Source organism: Cannabis sativa, chromosome 6 (genome assembly GCF_029168945.1).
Source record: "Cannabis sativa cultivar Pink pepper isolate KNU-18-1 chromosome 6, ASM2916894v1, whole genome shotgun sequence".
NCBI classification, from domain to species: Eukaryota; Viridiplantae; Streptophyta; class Magnoliopsida; order Rosales; family Cannabaceae; genus Cannabis; species Cannabis sativa.
In genome coordinates this window covers 67814614-67837617 of record NC_083606.1, presented here as the reverse complement: position 1 = coordinate 67837617, position 23004 = coordinate 67814614, and the positions used below count along the sequence as shown (strand labels likewise).

Sequence of the window (23004 nt, the reverse complement as noted above, 5' to 3'; positions counted from 1 at the left end):
CTCACTTTTTATCTTTTCCTTTTTTTGAATTTTTATTTTCTTTTCTCTGAAAAACACAGAGAGAGTAAGGGAAGCATCTCACTTTTTTTTTCTTAATAATTAATTAAGAAGACTGGCGATACGTATTGAATGTTTTTAGGAGAATTTATTAAGAGAAATATGATTTTATATAAGATTTTTTTAAGGAAAATATTTTATATCATAATAAATTTAATTTAATATATAAGATCTTTTTTATATTTTATATATTTTGTTTGACGAGGAGATCTTTTCACTCATTAAGTGAAAAATTAATAATTAAAAATAGAGAAAGATTTTTAACAGCAATTACACATAATCAGCAAAAATAGATTAACCAAACTATTTGTTTAACAGCAATTATATGACCCATAAGCTAAGCATCAAAATAATGTGTAGAATATATATCCCGAATGATTGAACATGTGACTAATTACACCTATTAATGATATATTGAGTTATTTTTTTATTTTTAATAATCCATTATGTGGGCTTACAAATTAAGAAAATTTATTTGAGCCAATATTCTAAATTTGTGTAAGTCACTACAAAAATTGTTACGTTAAGTGACAACCTTTTTATCACAACACAATTTTTTTGTGAGCTTGGGGTCGAGAGGGTCGTCGGAGCTTGGGGTCGATTGGGTCTGGTTCGAATGGAGGGGGTGGGTTCGAGGTTTTTGGGTTCGAATGGAGAGGGAAGGAGGAGAGAGAAGGCTCTTAGAGAAGAGGGGGAAACTGAAAAGTTATGGGTAATTTTGGAAGCCAATTGAAAATTTAGCATATTTTTACAACGTGTAATTTTTTAGTTTAATTAAAACCATTTTTATATGTTATTTTTTAGCATGATTTCTCAAATTTCCCATTTAAAAATAGAAAATAAAAGTAAAATTTGTGTCTTTAAAATTTATTTTTGAAAAATAAAAATGTGTTCTATAACAATTTCTATTTTTTAATTTTAAAAACAGAAAATACACAAGTGTGTTCTATAACCTTAATTTTTATTTTTATTTTTTAATTTTATTTAAGTCAGGTCCATGTCCGAGTCTAAGGCTGGGGCGGGGCCAGAGTCTAAGTCCCAAGATCCAGATTGGGGTCGAAGTCTAAAATATTAATTAAGAAAAAAAAAATTAAAAAAATTTGAAAGTGATTTTTTTTTGTTTACAAAATTTTTAAACTTTTGATTCTCAATTAAAAAATTAAGAAGTGAAAACAATTTTATAGAACATGTTTTTAGAAAATATTTTCACTTTTCTAATTAAAAAAACAAAATCTAATAAAACAAGTGTTACAAAAATATTTTTAACTTCCGATTTTTATATAATACATATTTGGTCTCCGGAGTAAACTTTTCTCCGCTGCTCTCTCTCTTTCGGTGTTCACCGGAGCCATGGCAAAAAGGGCGAAACTGGCTGGGAAAGTTAAAGCAAAAGGGAAGAAAACAGGGCCGTCATCCTCGGATAGGGTCATCAAGACCAGATCTATGGATGCTATTCTTGGAGTACAGGAACTAGAAATACCAGAGATACCAGATTCAATGGAACAGTACCAGGAGCATTGCTCTTCACCTGATGCGACTGAAGCAACTCGAAGTGATTTTCAACAGGAATTTTCAGCGTGGATTGATGCTGCAAACAAGGTTTCTCAGGAGGTAAGTATTGGAAAGCATCCATCTCCCCCAATACTTAGATCTAACATAGTTCGGAATTTGGATAGTGCGTTTGAATGTTCCAAACCGAAGAGTGAGGTGAAATTACAGGGATCGAAAAGCAAGGTGAAGATTGATTTTACTGATATTGAGGATGAAGTCAATTATTGGCAACCTTCTATTGTTTGTTATGTCATTGGTGCAAATCCTCCTGTCAATATACTGGATGGTTTTGTGAGGCGTATATGGAAAGATTCAGTGGTGAAGGTCGGACTTCTTGCTAAGGGGATATTCATAATAAGATTTCAGAACATGGAGCAAAGGGACAAGGTGATGCAGCAAGGATATGTGTTCTTTGATAGGAAACCGATGGTGATGAAGCCGTGGAATCCCATAGACGATTTTACGAAGGAAGAGGTTACTAATGTTCCTACATGGATTCAACTGAAGGGCTTGGACATCAAATATTGGGGGGAGACTGCTCTCTTCAAGATTAAAAGGCAAATTGGGGAACCATTACAAGTAGATAACATCACGAAGAACAGGGACAGATTACAGTATCCCAGGATTCTTGTTCAGGTTAGCCTTTCACAGGACTTTCCTAACTCGATTTCTTTTACTGATGAGTTTGATCATGATATTGAGTTGGAGGTTAAGTATGAATGGATCCCTCTTGTGTGCTATAATTGTGCTGGTATTGGGCATGAGACTGATAATTGCAGGAACAAGGAGAAAGGAAAGGAAAAGGGGAACCAGGTTTGGGTGCCAAAACAACAGCAGAGTAAAGTCGTGAATGAAACAGATGGTGATGGTTTTCAGAGGGTGATGAAAGGAAAAAGAGTTGTAGTGGATGAGGAGGTGGTTCCAACTGAGGTAGGAAATATGTTTGATTCTCTAGCAGAACATTATTTTATGGGAGAGGGGGAGATCCCTCTACCTCCAATGGATAGAATGCTTTGTTGGAATGTAAGGGGAGTTAACAGTCAACAGAAGCATCAAGAAATCAAGCAATTGATTCACTCTAAGCGTGTTGGCTTGGTTAGTCTCCTTGAAACGAAGGTTCAGAATAAAAATATATGGGTAAATTGTATGCTAGTATTTTCTCGGGTTGGTGTTTTTCGAATAATAATGCTTGGGTGGATAAGGGAAGAATAACATTGGCTTGGCAACCAAATGTATACACAGTAGACATTCAGTTCTGTTCAAGCCAATTGATGCATTGTTCTCTGCAATTCAAACAACGTTCTGGTCAATTCCAGCTTACATTGGTATACAGATTCAATGATGAAAATAGTAGAGAACAGATGTGGAGGGATTTGGAAGTATTAAGTAATAATATTAGAGAAGCTTGGCTAGTCTTGTGGGACTTTAATGAAATACTTAATGCCAATGAGAGGGTGGGAAAAAGAGCAGGGAGTAATCTGTCACAGAGATTTAGGGACTGTGTAGATGTTTGTGGCTTGAGTGATTTGAAATTCTCATGTAATTTTTATACCTGGAATAATAAACAAAAACCAGATGACAGAGTATTTTTCAAAATTGACAGGGCATTGGTGAATTCAGATTGGATAGAATCCTTTGAGGAATCTGAAGCAATGTTTCTGCCTGAAGGTGTGTTTGATCACAGCCCGATTCTGGTTTCCATTTACATGGAAAGGCATCTTGGGAAAAAACCCTTTAGATACTTCAATATGTGGAAAATGGCACCTAGATATGAAGATAAAGTGGCTGGAAGTTGGAATCAGATGGTAGAGGGATCCAAAATGTTTCGAATTGTCACCAAGTTAAGAAGGCTAAAGCAGGTGTTCAAAGACATAAATAGGGAAGGCTTCTCAGAGATTCATAAAGCTGAAAAAAATTTCAAAGGAGGCATTAGAAGAAGCGCAGCAACAGTTGAGTACAGATCCGCTTAATGAGGAAAAAATGCTAGCAGAGCAGGAAGCTTGCAGGAGGTATTCTGAGGTTCACAAGGCCTATGTTCTTTTCCTTTCGCAAAAAGCAAAGATGGCATGGCTGAAATATGGGGATGAAAACTCAGCTTTGTTCCATGCATCTCTGAAAGTTAGAAGGGTTCATAACAGAATTCTTTCCATTGAAGATGGGAATGGCATCTGGTGTGATAGTTTGGAAGGGGTGCAACAAGCCTTTCTTGATTATTATACTGGGTTGTTGGGGAATTCCATGGCACAAAGGAGGAAAGTCAAGCAGTGTGTTGTTGATCTTGGCCCTAAGATCAATGAGATTCATAGAGGCATTCTGAATGCTGAATATACCCCAAAGGAAGTGAAGGAGGCTCTGTTCTCTATTCTTGGTTTGAAGTCTCCAGGTCCAGATGGATTTGGGAGTGCTTTTTTCCAGGATAATTGGAATATAGTGGGAGCTGAAGTGGAAGAGGCTGTCCTTTCTTTCCTGAACTCAGGGAAGATCTTAAAAGAGATCAACACCACAACTATCACTTTTATTCCCAAGTCGACTTGTCCAAAAACTGTTGCGGACTTCAGACCAATATCCTGCTGTAATGTGTTGTACAAGATTGCCACCAAGGTGATTTGCAATAGATTGAGAACTATATTGCCTGATTTGATTGCAGATAACCACGGTGGCTTTGTTCATGGGAGATTTATTGCACATAATGTCCTAATTTGTCAGGATTTGGTTAGACTATATGGAAGGAAGAATTGTAAGCCAAGTTGCATGATCAAAATCGATCTTCGGAAGGCATATGATACAATTGAGGGGTTTTATTGAGGAAATGATGGTAGCTTTTGGGTTCCCACATCAGTTCATTACTCTCATAATGAATTGTATAAGTACCCCGAAGTTTTCTTTGCTTCTCAATGGATCTTTATGTGAATTTTTTAGTGCTAAAAGAGGCTTAAGGCAAGGAGATCCTATGTCTCCTTTGCTTTTTGTTCTAGGCATGGAATATCTGTCTAGAATCCTTAAGAAGGTGGGAGAATGGCCAGGTTTTAAGTTCCATGATAGGTGCTCAAGTCTGAAACTCAATCACCTCTGCTTTGCTGATGATCTTTTAATATTCAGCAATGGAGATTATGTCTCCAGCTTGTTAATGCTCCAGGGCTTGAAACTGTTTTCAGCAACTTCTGGCCTTCTTCCTAATGAGCAGAAAACTGCTATCTATTGTTCGGGTATGGCAGAAGAAGAGGTGAACAGGATTCTTGATGCATCAAAATTCAAAAGAAGTACTCTTCCTTTTAGATATTTGGGAGTTCCCATCTGTTCGAAGAGGATTAGTAAAGCTGAATGTCAGGAACTTCTGGAGAAAATGGTGAGTAGAATCAGGTCTTGGAGTTCAAGAAACTTATCGTACATGGGAAGAGTGACTTTGATCAATTCCGTGTTGATTTCCATCCACACTTATTGGTCTCAAATAATGATCTTGCCTAAGAAGTTACTCAAAGATATAGAAGCTATTTGTCGATCCTTCTTATGGAAAGGCATTCAAGGAGGAGCAGGGCCTGGTTTGATAGCATGGGAGAGTGTATGTAATTCAAAGAAATCGGGGGGATTAGGCTTCAGAAACATTCAGAACTGGAACACTGCTGCACTTGGTAGGTACGTTTGGGATATAGCAAGCAAGAAAGATTGCTTATTTGTGAGATGGATACATGCTGTCTATTTTAAGGATCAACAATGGTGGGAGTATAATACTCCTACCGATTGTAGCTGGTATTGGAAGAAGATTGTTGGAGTCAAAAATCGATTGAAAGAGAAGACTGATGCTGCTGGTTTTTTACTGCAGAAATACAAAATTCAGCAGGGATACAATCTGTTATTCTCTAACAGTGAGGAAGTTTCTTGGCATAGAGATGTCTGGGATAGGCTTATTATTCCAAAGCATAAATTCATTCTTTGGTCAGTCATGTGGGGAAGATTAAACACAAAAAAAAGGCTAGCTAAGTATGATGTGAGTATAGATGAGACTTGTCTCTTATGTGGGAAAGAGAAAGAATCAATTAAGCACCTGTTCTTTGCTTGTGATTACAGCAGGAACTGTCTCCAGGAAGTCAAAAATTGGCTGCATTGGAGATTAAATGCAGAGTCGGTGCAAGGCATAATGAAAAACATAAAAAACAACAAGACCAGTTCAGCAACGAGAAGAAGCATGCTGAAAGTTGTAATAGCTGGGTTGATTTATCATATTTGGGAAGCTAGGAACGATGTTCTATGGAACCAAAAGGTGAGGCGCAGCCAGGCAGTAGTGAAGCACATTCAAAGGGAGAGCAAGATTAGGATCATAGAGATTATGCCCAAGAAAACTAAAGATGTAGATAGAGAATGGATTGTGAATATCTAATTCATTGCTAGATAGAATGACTCGATGTAATTGTTTGCATAGATAGTCTGGGGGTAGATTGAGGAATTTGGATCATTGTATGTATCAATAGATGTAAAGTTGTGAATTTGTAAATGTTGTTTGAGCAATACAAGTACCTTATTCATCAAAAAAAAAAGTGTTACCAAACACACCCTTAGCGTACAACTACAAGATCATAATTCATGAACCTAGTGTGGGTTTATACAACTGCAAATTTATTTTTAATATATTAGCTTAGATTAATATTTCATCACTATAAATAACTGGGTCAAGTTTCTTCAAAACACTAAATATGCATCCTAATTATATATTTATTTAATATATGAACCTTCAAAATTTTCAATCTCATGGCAAAAGAAACAACTACGACATCGAGTCACTACAAAAAAATTTACTTTAGTCACAACAAAATTTGTATTAAAGATAAAAAGGTTGTGGCTAATTATAAATTATCATTATTGTGTAAAAGGTCCGTGGCTAAAAGTGTTAGTCATAAAAATTACAATTTGTTGTGACTAAATGTATTTTTAGTCACAATATTTGTTGTGACTAAAACTAAATATTGTGACTAAAACTAAATTAGTCCCAACTTGTAGCTAAATGCTATGTTAAAAGTCACATTTAGTCACAAAAAAATTATGTTGTGACTAAAACTAAATTAGTCCCAACTTGTAGCTAAATGCTATGTTAAAAGTCACATTTAATCACAAAAAATTTATGTTGTGACTAAAAGGTTGTCACTAAAAATAGTAATTTCTTATAGTGAGTATATTGTACGATTATTTCATTTCATTTGGATTTGCTTTAGACAATACAAAATTCATGTGAAATGGAACAATAGAATTTTATCTATTTTAAAATAAAACTATTATAAATAAAAATATGTATATGTATGAGATAAACTAAAAATTCATCACTCTTATTAATAAAAATAAAAAAATTAACAAAATTAATATAAATTAATAAACTAAAAATAGAGCATAACTAATTAATTAAGAAAATGATCTTGAATCCAAGAGACAGAAGCAAGGCTTGGAGTGTAGCTATTGGAATAGCAGAATTTTGTATGATCAATTGGTGAAAAATTGAGCTTTTTAAATGTATTAGTGCTTGGATTATAAGCCATGAAAGTCCCTCTTCTACATCTTATTAATACTTCACCATTCTCCCATGGCCCTATAACTTCATTATATGGAAGATCATGATAATGACAATAGTAATACTGGTGGTGAATATTATAAGGAAACACATAATTACTTTTTCTGCTATTTTCAATTTTGTACATTTTAACCCAATTTTCTTTCTCATCAACATTGATCAAATTCCATATTTCCGTATCATACTCCAAATAATATACTAAACTCAAAACTCCATTATTGAGATCAACCAATTGAGTATTAGCACTATAAGAATAACCATATTCGCCTTTATTGAAAGAAACAAACCTAAACTCCTCTTTCTCAAGATGTAAAGCCATAACCATATAACGATTATGATCATAATCAATATTATTACCATAAGGATCAAAACAAATCCAATACATAACTCCTTTATTATCAATCCATATAGGACATCTCAGTGGAACATATTGTGATGGTAATTTTGTGATGAGTTGAACCCACTTTGATTCTTTGAGTGTGTAAAAAGTAAAGATTATCGAATCTTTATAACAATCGATAACAGCACATACAATTTTGTACTTTCTTTTTAATTTATCAAACCCTAATCCGTAATAACAATAGCGGTATTTCAATCGCGGTGGCGGTTCTATATTCAGAGGTGGTAATTCTAAAATCTCTTTTCTCAAAGGGTTAACCAAATAGGATTTAGTGCAAGATGAGTTTCTTGTGAAGCAAAATATACCATTGGCACAACTCTCAAACAATAATGGGTCCTTGTTATTGTTCGAATGCCAATTAGGCCATGGAAATAGGTTCAAATCAATCTCCAAAACCCTTTCATCCTTATTATTAGGGTTAGGGTTAGGGTTAAGGATACGATGATGATCATCATCAGAAGAAGGGTTATGATTAGGATAGAAAATTAAGAGCATGGGTTGTTGGACTACACCTTTCTTCAAGTTTTGCTTCTCTGCAAGTTGTCTCCCAAAACAGCTTCCGTTGATTATTTGATGCCATTGTCTACATGTGAACCTTAAACTTAGAAGAGTTTTCACATCTAAATTTGAGAAGATGATAACAATTATATCCTCAGGTAATTCATCCATCTCACTTTTTATTTATTTATTTTTTTTTTTTGAATTTTTATTTTCTTTTCTCTCAAAAAACACAGAGAAAGCATCTCACTTTTTTTTTCTTAATAATTAATTAAGAAGACTGGCGATACGTATTGAATGTTTTTAGGAGAATTTAATAAGAGAAATATGATTTTATATAAGATTTTTTTAAGGAAAATATTTTATATCATAATAAATTTAATTTAATATATAAGATCTTTTTTATATTTTATATATTTTGTTTGACGAGGAGATCTTTTCACTCATTAAGTGAAAAATTAATAATTAAAAATAGAGAAAGATTTTTTTTTTTTCTTTTTTAAGAAAAATGAAATATCCGTGAATAGTTATTACACATAATCAGCAAAAATAGATTAACCAAACTATTTGTTTAACAGCAATTATATGACCCAAAATAATGTGTAGAATATATATCCCGAATGATTGAACATGTGACTAATTGATATATTGAGTTATTATTTTATTTTAATAATCCAATATGTGGGCTTACAAATTAAGAAAATTTATTTGAGCTAATATTCTAAATTTGTGTAAGTCACTACAAAAAATTGTTACGTTAAGTGACAACCTTTTTATCACAACACAAATTTTTTGTGAGCTTGGGGTCGGAGCTTGGGGTCGATTGGGTCTGGTTCGAATGGAGGGGGTGGGTTCGAGGTTTTTGGGTTCGAATGGAGAGGGAAGGAGGAGAGAGAAGGCTCTTAGAGAGGAGGGGGAAACTGAAAAGTTAGGGGTAATTTTGGAAGCCAATTGAAAAATTAGTATATTTTTACAATGTGTAATTTTTTAGTTTAATTAAACTCCATATGTTATTTTGTAGCATGATTTCTCAAATTTTTCATTTAAATCAGAAAAAACACAAGTGTGTTCTATAACTTTAATTTTTATTTTTATTTTTTAATTTTATTTAAGTCAGGTCCATGTCCGAGTCTGAGGCTGTGGCGGGGCCAGAGTCTAAGTCCCAAGATCCAGATTGGGGTCGAAGTCTAAAATATTAATTAAGAAAAAAAAATTAAAAAATTTTGAAAGTGATTTTTTTTGTTTACAAAATTTTTAAACTTTTGATTCTAAATTAAAAAATTAAGAAGTGAAAATAATTTTATAGAACAATATTTTTAGAAAATATTTTCACTTTTCTAATTAAAAAACAAAAAAAACTAATTAAACAATGTTACCAAACACACCCTTAGCGTACAACTACAAGATCATAATTCAAGAACCTAGTGTGTCGTGCAAATCTATTTTTAATATATTAGCTTAGATTAATATTTCACCACTATAAATAACTGGGTCAAGTTTCTTCAAAACACTAAATATAATTAATATATGAAACTTGAGAATTTTCAATCTCATGGCAAAAGAAACAGTTACGAGATCAAGTCACTACAAAAAATTTACTTTAGTCACAACAAAATTTGTGATTAAAGATAAAAAGGTTGTGGCTAATTATAAATTATTATTATTGTGTAAAAGGTCTGTTGCTAAAAGTGTTAGTCATCAAAATTACAATTTGTTGTGACTAAATGTATTTTTAGTCACAACATTTGTTGTGACTAAAACTAAATTAGTCCCAACTTGTAGCTAAATGCTATGTTAAAAGTCACATTTAGTCACAAAAAATTTATGTTGTGACTAAAACTAAATTAGTCCCAACTTGTAGCTAAATGCTATGTTAAAAGTCACATTTAGTAACAAAAAAATTATGTTGTGACTAAAACTAAATCAGTCCCAACTTGTAGCTAAATACTATGTTAAAAGTCACATTTAGTCACAAAAAATTTATGTTATGACTAAAAGGTTGTAACTAAAAATAGTAAATTTTTATAGTGAGTATATTGTACGATTATTTCATTTGGATTTGCTTTAGACAATACAGAATTCATGTGAGATGGAACAATAGAATTTTCTCTATTTTAAAATAAAACTATTATAAATAAAAAAAAAATATATGAGATAAACTAAAAATTCATCACTCTTATTAATAAAAATAAAGAAATTAACAAAATTAATGTAAATTAATAAACTAAAAATAGAGCATAACTAATTAATTAAGAAAATGATCTTGAATCCAAGAAACAGAAGCAAGGTTTGGAGTGTAGCTATTGAAATAGCATAATTTTGTATCAATTGGTGAAAAATTGAGCTTTTTAAATGTATTAGTGCTTGGATTATAAGCCATGAAAGTCCCACTTCTATATTTTATTAATACTTCACCATTCTCCCATGGCCCTATAACTTCATTATATGGAAGATGATAATGCCAATAGTAATGCCGGTGGTGAATATTATAAGGAAACCCATCATAACATTTTCTTCTATTTTCAATTTGGTACATTTTAACCCAATTTTCTTTCTCATCAACATTGATCAAATTCCATATTTGCGTATCATACTCCGAATAATATACTAAACTCAAAACTCCATTATTGAGATCAACCAATTGAGTATTAGCACTATAAGAATAACCATATTTGTCTTTATTGAAAGAAACCAACCTAAACTCCTCTTTCTCAAGATGTAAAGCCATCACCATATAACGATTATCATCATCATTATAACAAATCCAATACATAATTCCTTTATTATCAATCCATATAGGACATCTCAGTGGAACATATTGTGATGGTAATTTTGTGATGAGTTGAACCCATTTTGATTCTTTGAGTGTGTAAAAAGTAAACATTATCGAATATTTATTGGAATCTTTATAACAATCGATAACAACACATACAATTTTGTACTTTCTTTTTAATTTATCAAACCCTAATCCGTAATAACAAGAGCGGTGTTTCAATCGCGGTGGCGGTTCTATATTCAGAGGTGGTAATTCTAAAATCTCTTTTCTCAAAGGGTTAACCAAATAGGATTTAGTGCAAGATGAGTTTTTTGTGAAGCAAAATATACCATTAGCACAACACTCAAACAATAATAGGTCCTTGTTATTGTTCGAATGCCAATTAGGCCATGGATATATGTTCAAATCAATCTTCAAAACCCTTTCATCCATATTATTAGGGTTAGGGTTTAGGATACGATGATGATCATCATCAGAAGAAGAAGGGTTATGATTATGATAGAAAATTAAGAGCATGGGTTGTTGGACTACACCTTTCTTCAAGTTTTGCTTCTCTGCAAGTTGTCTCCCAAAAGAGCTTCCACTGATTATTTGATGCCATTGTCTACATGTGAACCTTAAACTTAGAAGAGTTTTCACATCTAAATTTGAGAAGATGATGACAATTATATCCTCAGGTAATTCATCCATCTCACTTTTTATCTTTTCCTTTTTTTGAATTTTTATTTTCTTTTCTCTGAAAAACACAGAGAGAGTAAGGGAAGCATCTCACTTTTTTTTTCTTAATAATTAATTAAGAAGACTGGCGATACGTATTGAATGTTTTTAGGAGAATTTATTAAGAGAAATATGATTTTATATAAGATTTTTTTAAGGAAAATATTTTATATCATAATAAATTTAATTTAATATATAAGATCTTTTTTATATTTTATATATTTTGTTTGACGAGGAGATCTTTTCACTCATTAAGTGAAAAATTAATAATTAAAAATAGAGAAAGATTTTTTTTTTTTTTTAAGAAAAATGAAATATCCGTGAATAGTTATTACACATAATCAGCAAAAAATAGATTAACCAAACTATTTGTTTAACATGGAATTATATGACCTATAAGCTAAGCATCAAAATAATGTGTAGAATATATATCCCGAATGATTGAACATGTGACTAATTACACCTATTATAATGATATATTTGTTATAAATATTAATAATTATGTGGATGCCCAAATCTTTTATTTATTACCTGTAATCAACATTCTTCTTTTCTTAGTTTCCATTTTTCTTATTTTCTTAATATTTCACTCTTGTATTTGTATAAATAGGGGTTCACCCCATTAGAATAAACAACTCAGAAATTCTCATTCACTTTCTCTTTCTCTCTTTATATATATATATATATACATATTATATTCTTAGGAAGAGGTTTCAATGGTTACATTTTCATTGTAACCATCATGGTTACATTTTTTTAAGCCATTGGATTACTATTTAATGGTTGTGATTAATTTGGAAATCAAATAAAAATAAATAAAAGTTAACTTGTAACCTGAAAGTAATCTAATCATTTATTTCCTTATAAAACTTTAATTAAGATTAATTATATTTTAAAATTAAATTAATTATAATTATTAATTAATTTTTTGCAATTTATTACTATATAAGGATCTTTTAGCAATTTATTTTTTTGTACTTAAATTATTTAAAATTTTATAGCAAAGTTTTTTATAATTTAAAATTATACACATATAATTTCATAATTTAAATTTTATTATACTTGTAATCTTAATTTTAAATTATTACGCATAATTATTTAATTTTTTTTATTTAGATATTTAAAAAGTAAAAAATGAAATAAGTTGAAGGATTTTTTTTAAAAAAAATGGCTGCACTTGTTATCGATTGATTAGCTTGAGGCCTCATACTTAGTTCATATAATTGTAACAAAATAATTAAATATTATTTAAAAATAATTAATTATTTGAAAATTTATTATAAGAAGAGAATTTTAATTTGTGTCAAAAGAAGTTTAATTTTTGTAAAAAAAATAAATTTTTTTGTAAATATTATAATTAAATGGCTTAATTATTAAAATAATTCAAGTAAGGATTTAAATATAAATATTAATTACTAAAAGATGTCTTGTTAAATATTTAATTAATTATTTTAAGAAAATAGTTAATTATAATTAAATAATTCTAAAAAAGGAATGTCTATTTAATTAATTATTTTAAGAAAATAGTTAATTATAATTAATTAAATCTAAAAAAGGAAAGTCTACCTATTAGTAACCTGCTATTACAGGTTAAAGAAAAATGTAACCATATGGTTACAATAAAAATGTAACCATTGAATAGTCACCACCCTATATTCTTATCATTCATAATATTTACAATATATGTTTGCCTATGATATTATAGAGAAAATCTATATAAATTATACATATATCTTGAAGATTATGTATCCTCCATAAAATATTGCATATATCTTAAAGATTATGCATCATCGATAAAATATTGCATATATCCTGAAGATTATGCATCATCGATAAAATATTGCATATATCCTGATGATTATGCGTCCTCAATAAAATCTTGCATATATCCTGAAGATTATGCAAACGTAATATTCATTATATAGTTGATGGATATATAATGAAAGAGATGAATACATATTTATATATATGTTCTTGTATTCTTTGAGGACAATGAAAAGTAATCTAATATCGATATAGATTTTGACAAACATTTCCTGAAGTAAATGTTTTATATTTATCGAAAAAAAAATAATTGTATTTATGTGAATACAACTAAAGAATCATTAAAAATGATTATTATTGATGCAATTTTATAGTGGGTTTTGAATACCTAAAAAGAATATTAAGAAAATTGCATTGAAACATCAAAGTATAAGAATAAGAGTGAGCATGACTAATGTTATTTAAATACATGAGACATGTATTTATTGTTCATCATTCCCTGCCGAGAATGATACGAATTGAATTCAACTACTTTTAAAGATTGCTCGTATTAGTCATGTTATTATACATTGTTATTACTTGCAATGTTAGAAATTATTGAATCTGACATATATTAAAGATTAAATTCTGCATACATCTTGGAGACTATGCAAAAATTGCATTCATATATTCTTTGAAATATCGTAAAAGAAATTGCTGAATAATTTCTTATATTTTTATGGATGAACAAGTAATAAATTTTTAAGAAATTTATAATAATGTTCTACTTGTTCAATGTCATTCCCTGAAGTGAATGCAATAATGTTTACTACTCATATATTTCCAGAAGAAAGTGGAAACAACCAAAAGATGAGATACCACACAAAGTGCATGAAATCTATATATCATGTGTGGAATTGAATAATAGTAGTCGCGTACCTGTAGTACAGACACACTTATAATCAAGATAAAAGTATATTTGATTACTGAATAGAATGTGAATTGTACAAATTTATTGTACATTTAGAATATTTAAATATCATTCCCTAAAGAGAATGAATAGACATGAAATTCCATTTCAAAGAATATAGATTTCACATATATTGGCAATGCCAAAAGTAAATTAATATATACATATTTTATTATTTCTTGAAATCAATAGTTTCAAGCTATTGTTGGTACAGGATATGTATATATATAGTTACTATATAATTCAGTTTGCATATTCCCAGAAGTGAATATATAACTTACTAACATTTCTTAGTGATCCAATATAATCAAAGTGATAAAGAATCACAAAATGATTATTTAAAAAGCTTCCTGAAGAAGTCTTACATACAATTGCTACTTTGAGTAGTAAAATATCTTTGTATGTACCTAGATGTATAAATTTTATCTAGTTATGAAAGTGAATGAGAAATAACTTATTATATGTACTTATTGTACATTTAAATATATAATATATCAAGTCATGATAATTAGACTGATGAATAGTCTATTAATAAATTAGACGACTTGTTAAAAAGATACCAAGAAAAATGAATGATATATTATGGTTATATCTACTTGACCATTACAATAACATGATGAAGTTGTCATGTATTTTTTAAATTATACACATCATTGAATTGATGATAGTGATTCCTGTAGAAATATAAAGTTTGATAAACATAATAGTGACTCCTGAAGAGTGTATATGTTTTAGAGAATAATATAATTATATTATTCGTGTATATAAAAATGAAACTTGTAATGATTATGTTGTAATGAATTTACATTACCTTTTGAAAGTTTCATTGAAATACAAATTATAGTGAACCTGAAGTTCATGAATTGAATTTTTTGACATGATCAATCATATGCAATAAATTGTCAAAGAATTTGACTAAATTTTGTTGAAGAACCAGAAGATTCTTCTCATTGTTAATTTATAAGGCTCAAAAGAAGAATGTGCATATATTTGCACGTAGAAAATATTTAAATTATATTTCTTTAACAGTCTTGAGCCATTATTAGATTTTTATTGCATAGTTTCTTATCGATGTGATAAGATTATAATCATGCATTTACAAAATGTGTAAATTTATGTATTTCTAATTATACATGTATGACTCATTCTTAGAAATGAATTAAGTTCATAAGGATTGAACTTAAAACTGAAGTTTATTGAACCTGAAGTTCAATGTCATATAGTATATATGAGTTTAAACAAATATTGATTCATTGTGATATACTGAAATCCCTACAGGTATATTAATATTATTAGATATCATAATTTTTAAAAATTCACTCGATCAGGGGGAGAAAGCAGTTGGGATCGATGATAATTTTTGAAAAATGATCCTTGCACAAAGTATATAAGAACAATATAGTTCAAAATGATATATATCAACTGCAAATCAATATTATTCAAAGTTGAGTTAGAATGAGTTGAAAACGCCTGAAGCGTAAATGAACAATATAGAAATTGTTAGTAAATGTTCATTTGATTTGCCCTGAAGTTGTTAAATCTAGAGGTACTCATGGAGATACCTTAATGTTATAAAGTATTAAAATGATAACCGTGATGAAAACGGTACTTGAAGAGACTCCCAAGAGAAGTTAGACATAACACATTTGATCATAATTGAATCCCTGAAGTGATTCTATATAGGTACCTATAAATTAAAGAGATCTCTATAAGTTATGTCAATATGGGTGGAAATTATCATATAATTTTTGTCGACAATAAATATTGAATGTGTGCATATGCAATAAACTAACATGAGATAGCAAGGATCATGATATTAGATTTGTCGAGAATCATCGACATACATTTTGATTTTTGGCCAAAATATTATGACGCCGTCCAGGCAAGTTTACTCGCATAAAGTGAAGTAAGACATGTAGGGTGTGCAAATAAATATTTCTAATGAGAAATTTGCATATATGTATTTGTACATAATGAATTGTTGTACAAAGTTTGTATAGACATGAGATTGATTGAAGTAAGGCTTAAATATTGAGAAAATATAATCATGATTTGATTATAGCCTGGAATATATTTTATGAGGATTTATAAGCGTCACATAAATATTGCAACAAAAGGTTATTTATTTGGAGCTCCTAATATAGTGAGAATTTGAAATAAGCCTTATCTAAAAATTCTAGAAGAATTTAATACAAGTCTTAAGTGATATAAATTCTAAGTCGCGCGCACTATATGACAAAGATCTTTGTATGAAATAAAGACATGTAAGTAAATTATTGTTTGAAAAATACGTATGGTTGTCTATGCAGTATAAATACGTAATTTATACGTTGTGATAGACTCTTGAAGAGTTTTTGATTAATTGAAGAACAAACTTTTATTTCTTTTGTATATCGAGAAATATTAAATGTATAAAGTTTGTTCATTAGTATTGAAGTCCTGATGTACTTCATATGTATTAAGAATTATAGATATATGATCATTTGATATGAAAATTAAGATCATACAACAAGATGGAACAAATATATGGTATTGGAGTACCATCATTGTCACAAATAAAATTTATATTATCATTAATGTGTTATGTTCATATCTACTTGAAATGTTAAATTTTAGTATGAACAAGATTGTATATACACATGAATGATACAATTAGTTGGATAAATATTAATGTCCACGAACCCCTCATCTATAATTTAGAAGTCCATACATACTCTGGAAGAGTTATAGAAAATATATGATCAAAGATTGTATATGATGATATTTTGAAAGTGATAACAATAATCTCATGAGATCTATTATCACCAAAAGAATTATGGATCATATGTGCATGAGGGGGAGACATATTTATGTTGCACTCTTTTTCCCTTAGTTCAGGTTTTGTCCCACTGGGTTTTCCTGGCAAGGTTTTTAATGAGGCAACTTACAAATAGTTATGAATATGAAATATATATTGTACTCTTTTTCCCTAGCTCAGATTTTGTCCCACTGGGTTTTTCTGGCAAGGTTTTTAACGAGGCAACTATAAATCATGTTAACATACTTGCATTTTATGAAGCAAGTAGAGAATGTGTGTGAGTGAGATCATTGACATAGCATATTTGGGAAACATATGGATTGCACTCAATAAAGAAGTATCAACCCAAGTAGTTCTCTATGAAGATAATACTGCTTGCATCACTCAACTTAAAGGAGGGTACATTGAAGGAGATAGAGTTAGAACACATTTCACCAAATTCTTCTTTATACGCTTCAAGAAAACACATATTGGTGTTCAACATGTTCAATCAAGTGTCAATCTTGTAAACTTATTCACAAAGTTATTACCAACATCAATATTTGAGAAGACAGTAGACAAGGTGGAATTTCGTCGATTAGAAGATCTCCACAAATGCCTAAATGAGAGGGAGTTAGTTTACACTATACTCTTTTTCTTTTTGATCAAGTTTTTCAGCAAGATTTTGAATGAGGCAGTTATTATGGACATCCAAGGGGGAGTGTTATAAATATTAATAATTATGTGGATGCCCAAATCTTTTATTTATTACCATTAATTGTAATCAACATTCCTCTTTTCTTAGTTTCCCTTTTTCTTAGTTTCTTAATATTTCACTCTTGTATTTGTATAAATAGGGGTTCACCCCATTGGAATAAACAACTCAGAAATTCTCATTCACTTTTTCTTTCTCTCTTCATCTTCTTCTTCTTTCCTCTCATCTACTTTATATTATTTTATATTATTTTATAACAATATTGAGTTATTTTTTTATTTTTAATAATCCAATATGTGGGCTTACAAATTAAGAAAATTTATTTGAGCTAATATTCTAAATTTGTGTAAGTCACTACAAAAAATTGTTACGTTAAGTGACAACCTTTTTATCACAACACAAATTTTTTGTGAGCTTGGGGTCGAGAGGGTCATCGAAGCTTGGGGTCGATTGGGTCTGGTTCGAATGGAGGGGGTGGGTTTGAGGTTTTTGGGTTCGAATGGAGAGGGAAGGAGGAGAGAGAAGGCTCTTAGAGAGGAGGGGGAAACTGAAAAGTTAGGGGTAATTTTGGAAGCCAATTGAAAAATTAGTATATTTTTACAATGTGTAATTTTTTAGTTTAATTAAACACCATATGTTATTTTTTAGTATGATTTCTCAAATTTTCCATTTATAAACAGAAAGTAAAAGTAAAATTTGTGTTTTTAAAATTTTATTTTTGAAAAATAAAAATGTGTTCTATAACAACTGTTATTTTTTAATTTTAAAAACAGAAAAAACACAAGTGTGTTCTATAACTTTAATTTTTATTTTTATTTTTTAATTTTATTTAAGTCAGGTCCATGTCCGAGTCTGAGGCTGGGGCGGGGCGAGAGTCTAAGTCCGAAGATCCAGATTGGGGTCGAAGTCTAAAATATTAATTAAGAAAAAAAAAATTAAAAAATTTTGAAAGTGATTTTTTTTGTTTACAAAATTTTTAAACTTTTGATTCTAAATTAAAAAATTAAGAAGTGAAAATAATTTTATAGAACATGTTTTTAGAAAATATTTTCACTTTTCTAATTAAAAAAACAAAAAAACTAATTAAACAAGTGTTACCAAATACACCCTTAGCGTACAACTACAAGATCATAATTCAAGAACCTAGTGTGTGGGTTTATACAACTGCAAATCTATTTTTAATGTATTAGCTTAGATTAATATTTCACCACTATAAATAACTGGTTCAAGTTTCTTCAAAACACTAAATATACATTCTAATTATATATTAAATTAATATATGAAACTTGAGAATTTTCAATCTCATGGCAAAAGAAACAGTTACGAGATCGTGTCACTACAAAAAATTTACTTTAGTCACAACAAAATTTGTGATTAAAGATAAAAAGGTTGTGGCTAATTATAAAGTATTATTATTGTGTAAAAGGTCTGTGGCTAAAAGTGTTAGTCATAAAAATTACAATTTGTTGTGACTAAATGTATTTTTAGTCACAATATTTGTTGTGACTAAAACTAAATTAGCCTCAACTTGTAGCTAAATACTATGTTAAAAGTCACATTTAGTCACAAAAAATTTATGTTGTGACTAAAACTAAATTAGTCACAACTTGTAGCTAAATGCTATGTTAAAAGTCACATTTAGTAACAAAAAATTTATGTTGTGACTAAAACTAAATTAGTCCCAACTTGTATCTAAATACTATGTTAAAAGTCACATTTAGTCACAAAAAATTTATGTTATGACTAAAAGGTTGTCACTAAAAATAGTAATTTTTTATAGTGAGTATATTGTACGATTATTTCATTTCATTTGGATTTGCTTTAGACAATACAGAATTCATGTGAGATGGAACAATAGAATTTTCTCTATTTTAAAATAAAACTATTATAAATAAAAAAAAAATATATGAGATAAACTAAAAATTCATCACTCTTATTAATAAAAATAAAGAAATTAACAAAATTAATGTAAATTAATAAACTAAAAATAGAGCATAACTAATTAATTAAGAAAATGATCTTGAATCCAAGAGACAGAAGCAAGGTTTGGAGTGTAGCTATTGAAATAGCATAATTTTGTATCAATTGGTGAAAAATTGAGCTTTTTAAATGTATTAGTGCTTGGATTATAAGCCATGAAAGTCCCACTTCTATATTTTATTAATACTTCACCATTCTCCCATGGCCCTATAACTTCATTATATGGAAGATGATAATGCCAATAGTAATGCCGATGGTGAATATTATAAGGAAACCCATCATAACATTTTCTTCTATTTTCAATTTGGTACATTTTAACCCAATTTTCTTTCTCATCAACATTGATCAAATTCCATATTTGCGTATCATACTCCGAATAATATACTAAACTCAAAACTCCATTATTGAGATCAACCAATTGAGTATTAGCACTATAAGAATAACCATATTCGTTTTTATTGAAAGAAACCAACCTAAACTCCTCTTTCTCAAGATGTAAAGCCATCACCATATAACGATTATCATCATCATTATAACAAATCCAATACATAATTCCTTTATTATCAATCCATACAGGACATCTCAGTGGAACATATTGTGATGGTAATTTTGTGATGAGTTGAACCCACTTTGATTCTTTAAGTGTGTAAAAAGTAAAGATTATCGAATATTTATTGGAATCTTTATAACAATCGATAACAACACATACAATTTTGTACTTTCTTTTTAATTTATCAAACCCTAATCCGTAATAACAAGAGCGGTGTTTCAATCGCGGTGGCGGTTCTATATTCAGAGGTGGTAATTCTAAAATCTCTTTTCTCAAAGGGTTAACCAAATAGGATTTAGTGCAAGATGAGTTTTTTGTGAAGCAAAATATACCATTAGCACAACACTCAAACAATAATAGGTCCTTGTTATTGTTCGAATGCCAATTAGGCCATGGAAATAGGTTGAAATCAATCTTCAAAACCCTTTCATCCATATTATTAGGGTTAGGGTTTAGGATACGATGATGATCATCATCAGAAGAAGAAGGGTTATGATTATGATAGAAAATTAAGAGCATGGGTTGTTGGACTACACCTTTCTTCAAGTTTTGCTTCTCTGCAAGTTGTCTCCCAAAAGAGCTTCCACTGATTATTTGATGCCATTGTCTACATGTGAACCTTAAACTTAGAAGAGTTTTCACATCTAAATTTGAGAAGATGATGACAATTATATCCTCAGGTAATTCATCCATCTCACTTTTTATCTTTTCCTTTTTTTGAATTTTTATTTTCTTTTCTCTGAAAAACACAGAGAGAGTAAGGGAAGCATCTCACTTTTTTTTTCTTAATAATTAATTAAGAAGACTGGCCATACGTATTGAATGTTTTTAGGAGAATTTATTAAGAGAAATATGATTTTATATAAGATTTTTTTAAGGAAAATATTTTATATCATAATAAATTTAATTTAATATATAAGATCTTTTTTATATTTTATATATTTTGTTTGACGAGGAGATCTTTTCACTCCTTAAGTGAAAAATTAATAATTAAAAATAGAGAAAGATTTTTTTTTTTTTTTTTAAAGAAAAGTGAAATTTCCGTGAATAGTTATTACACATATAAGTGAATCAGCAAAAATAAATTAACCAAACTATTTGTTTAACAGCAATTATATGACCCATAAGCTAAGCATCAAAATAATGTGTAGAATATATATCCAGAATGATTGAACATGTGATAGATTACACCTATTAATGATATATTGAGTTTTTTTTTTTTTTTTTTTTTTTTTTTTTTTTTTAATAATCCAATATGTAGGCTTATAAATTAAGAAAATTTATTTGAGTTAATATTCTAAATTTGTGTGATTCACTACAAAAAAACTGTTACGTTAAGTGACAACCTTTTTGTCACAACATAAATTTTTTGTGATTAAATGTGATGACTTTTAGTCACAACAAAAAGTTATTACTCGTGACTAAAACATGCATAATATTTAGTTACAAGTTGTCTCTAATTTATTTTTAGTCACAATAAATATTATGACTAAAAATACATTTAGCCACAATAAATTGTAATTTTTATGACTAATACTTTTAGGTAATGGACCTTTTAGTCACAATATAATAATGATAATTTATAATTAGCAACAATTTTTTTTATCTTTAGTGACATCTAAATTTGAAAAAATATTAACAATTATATCCTCAGGTAATTCATCCATCTCACTTTTTTTATTATTATTTACCTTCGAGAAATAAGAAGACAAACATATATACTATTGGAAGAGGTTTCAATAGTTACACTTTTATTGTAACCATCATGGTTACATTTTTTTTAAGCCATTAGATTACTATTAAATGGTTGTGATTAATTTAGAAATTAAATAAAAATAAATAATAAATAACTTGTAACCTGAAAGTAACCTAATCATTTATTTCCTCATAAAACTTTAATTAAGATTAATTATATTTTAAAATTAAATTAATTATAATTATTAATTAATTTTTTACAATTTATTACTATATAAGGATCTTTTAGCAATTTATTTTTTTATACTTAAATTATTTAAAATTTTATAGCAAAACTTTTTATAATTTAAAATTATACACATATAATTTCATAATTTAAATTTTATTATACTTATAATCTTAATTTTAAATTATTACACTTAATTATTTAATTTTTTTATTTAAATATTTAAAAAGTAAAAAATTAAATAAGTTGAAGGATTTTTTAGAAAAAAAATGGCTGCACTTGTTATCGATTGATTAGCTTGAGGCCTCATACTTAGTTCATATAATTGTAACAAAATAATTAATTATTTGAAAATTTATTATAAGAAGAGAATTTTAATTTGTGTCAAAATAAGTTTAATTTTTGTAAAAAAAAATAAATTTTATTGTAAATATTATAATTAAATGGCTTAATTATTAAAATAATTCAAGTAAGGATTTAAATATAAATATTAATTGCTAAAAGAGGTCTTGTTAAATATTTAATTAATTATTTTAAGAAAATAGTTAATTATAATTAAATAATTCTAAAAAAGGAATGTCTACTATTTAATTAATTATTTTAAAAAAAATAGTTAATTATAATTAATTAAATCTAAAAAAGGAAAGTCTACCTATTAGTAACCTGCTATTACAGGTTAAAGAAAAATGTAACCATATAGTTACAATAAAAATATAACCATTGAATAGTCACCCATATACTATTACACCCTACATATACTTATATATATAAGGGGATTTTACAAGTTTATCCGAAT

At 28.9% G+C, this 23004-nt stretch overlaps 1 protein-coding gene across 1 annotated transcript; it reads right to left on the bottom strand.

Moving 5' to 3' along the window:
- Positions 1 to 6992: 6992 nt before the first annotated feature.
- Positions 6993 to 8231, bottom strand: LOC133039364 (F-box protein At5g42460-like). The gene has a single exon (XM_061118242.1). The coding sequence runs from the start codon at positions 8229 to 8231 to the stop codon at positions 6993 to 6995; it is 1239 nt and encodes a 412-aa protein (XP_060974225.1).
- Positions 8232 to 23004: the final 14773 nt, after the last annotated feature.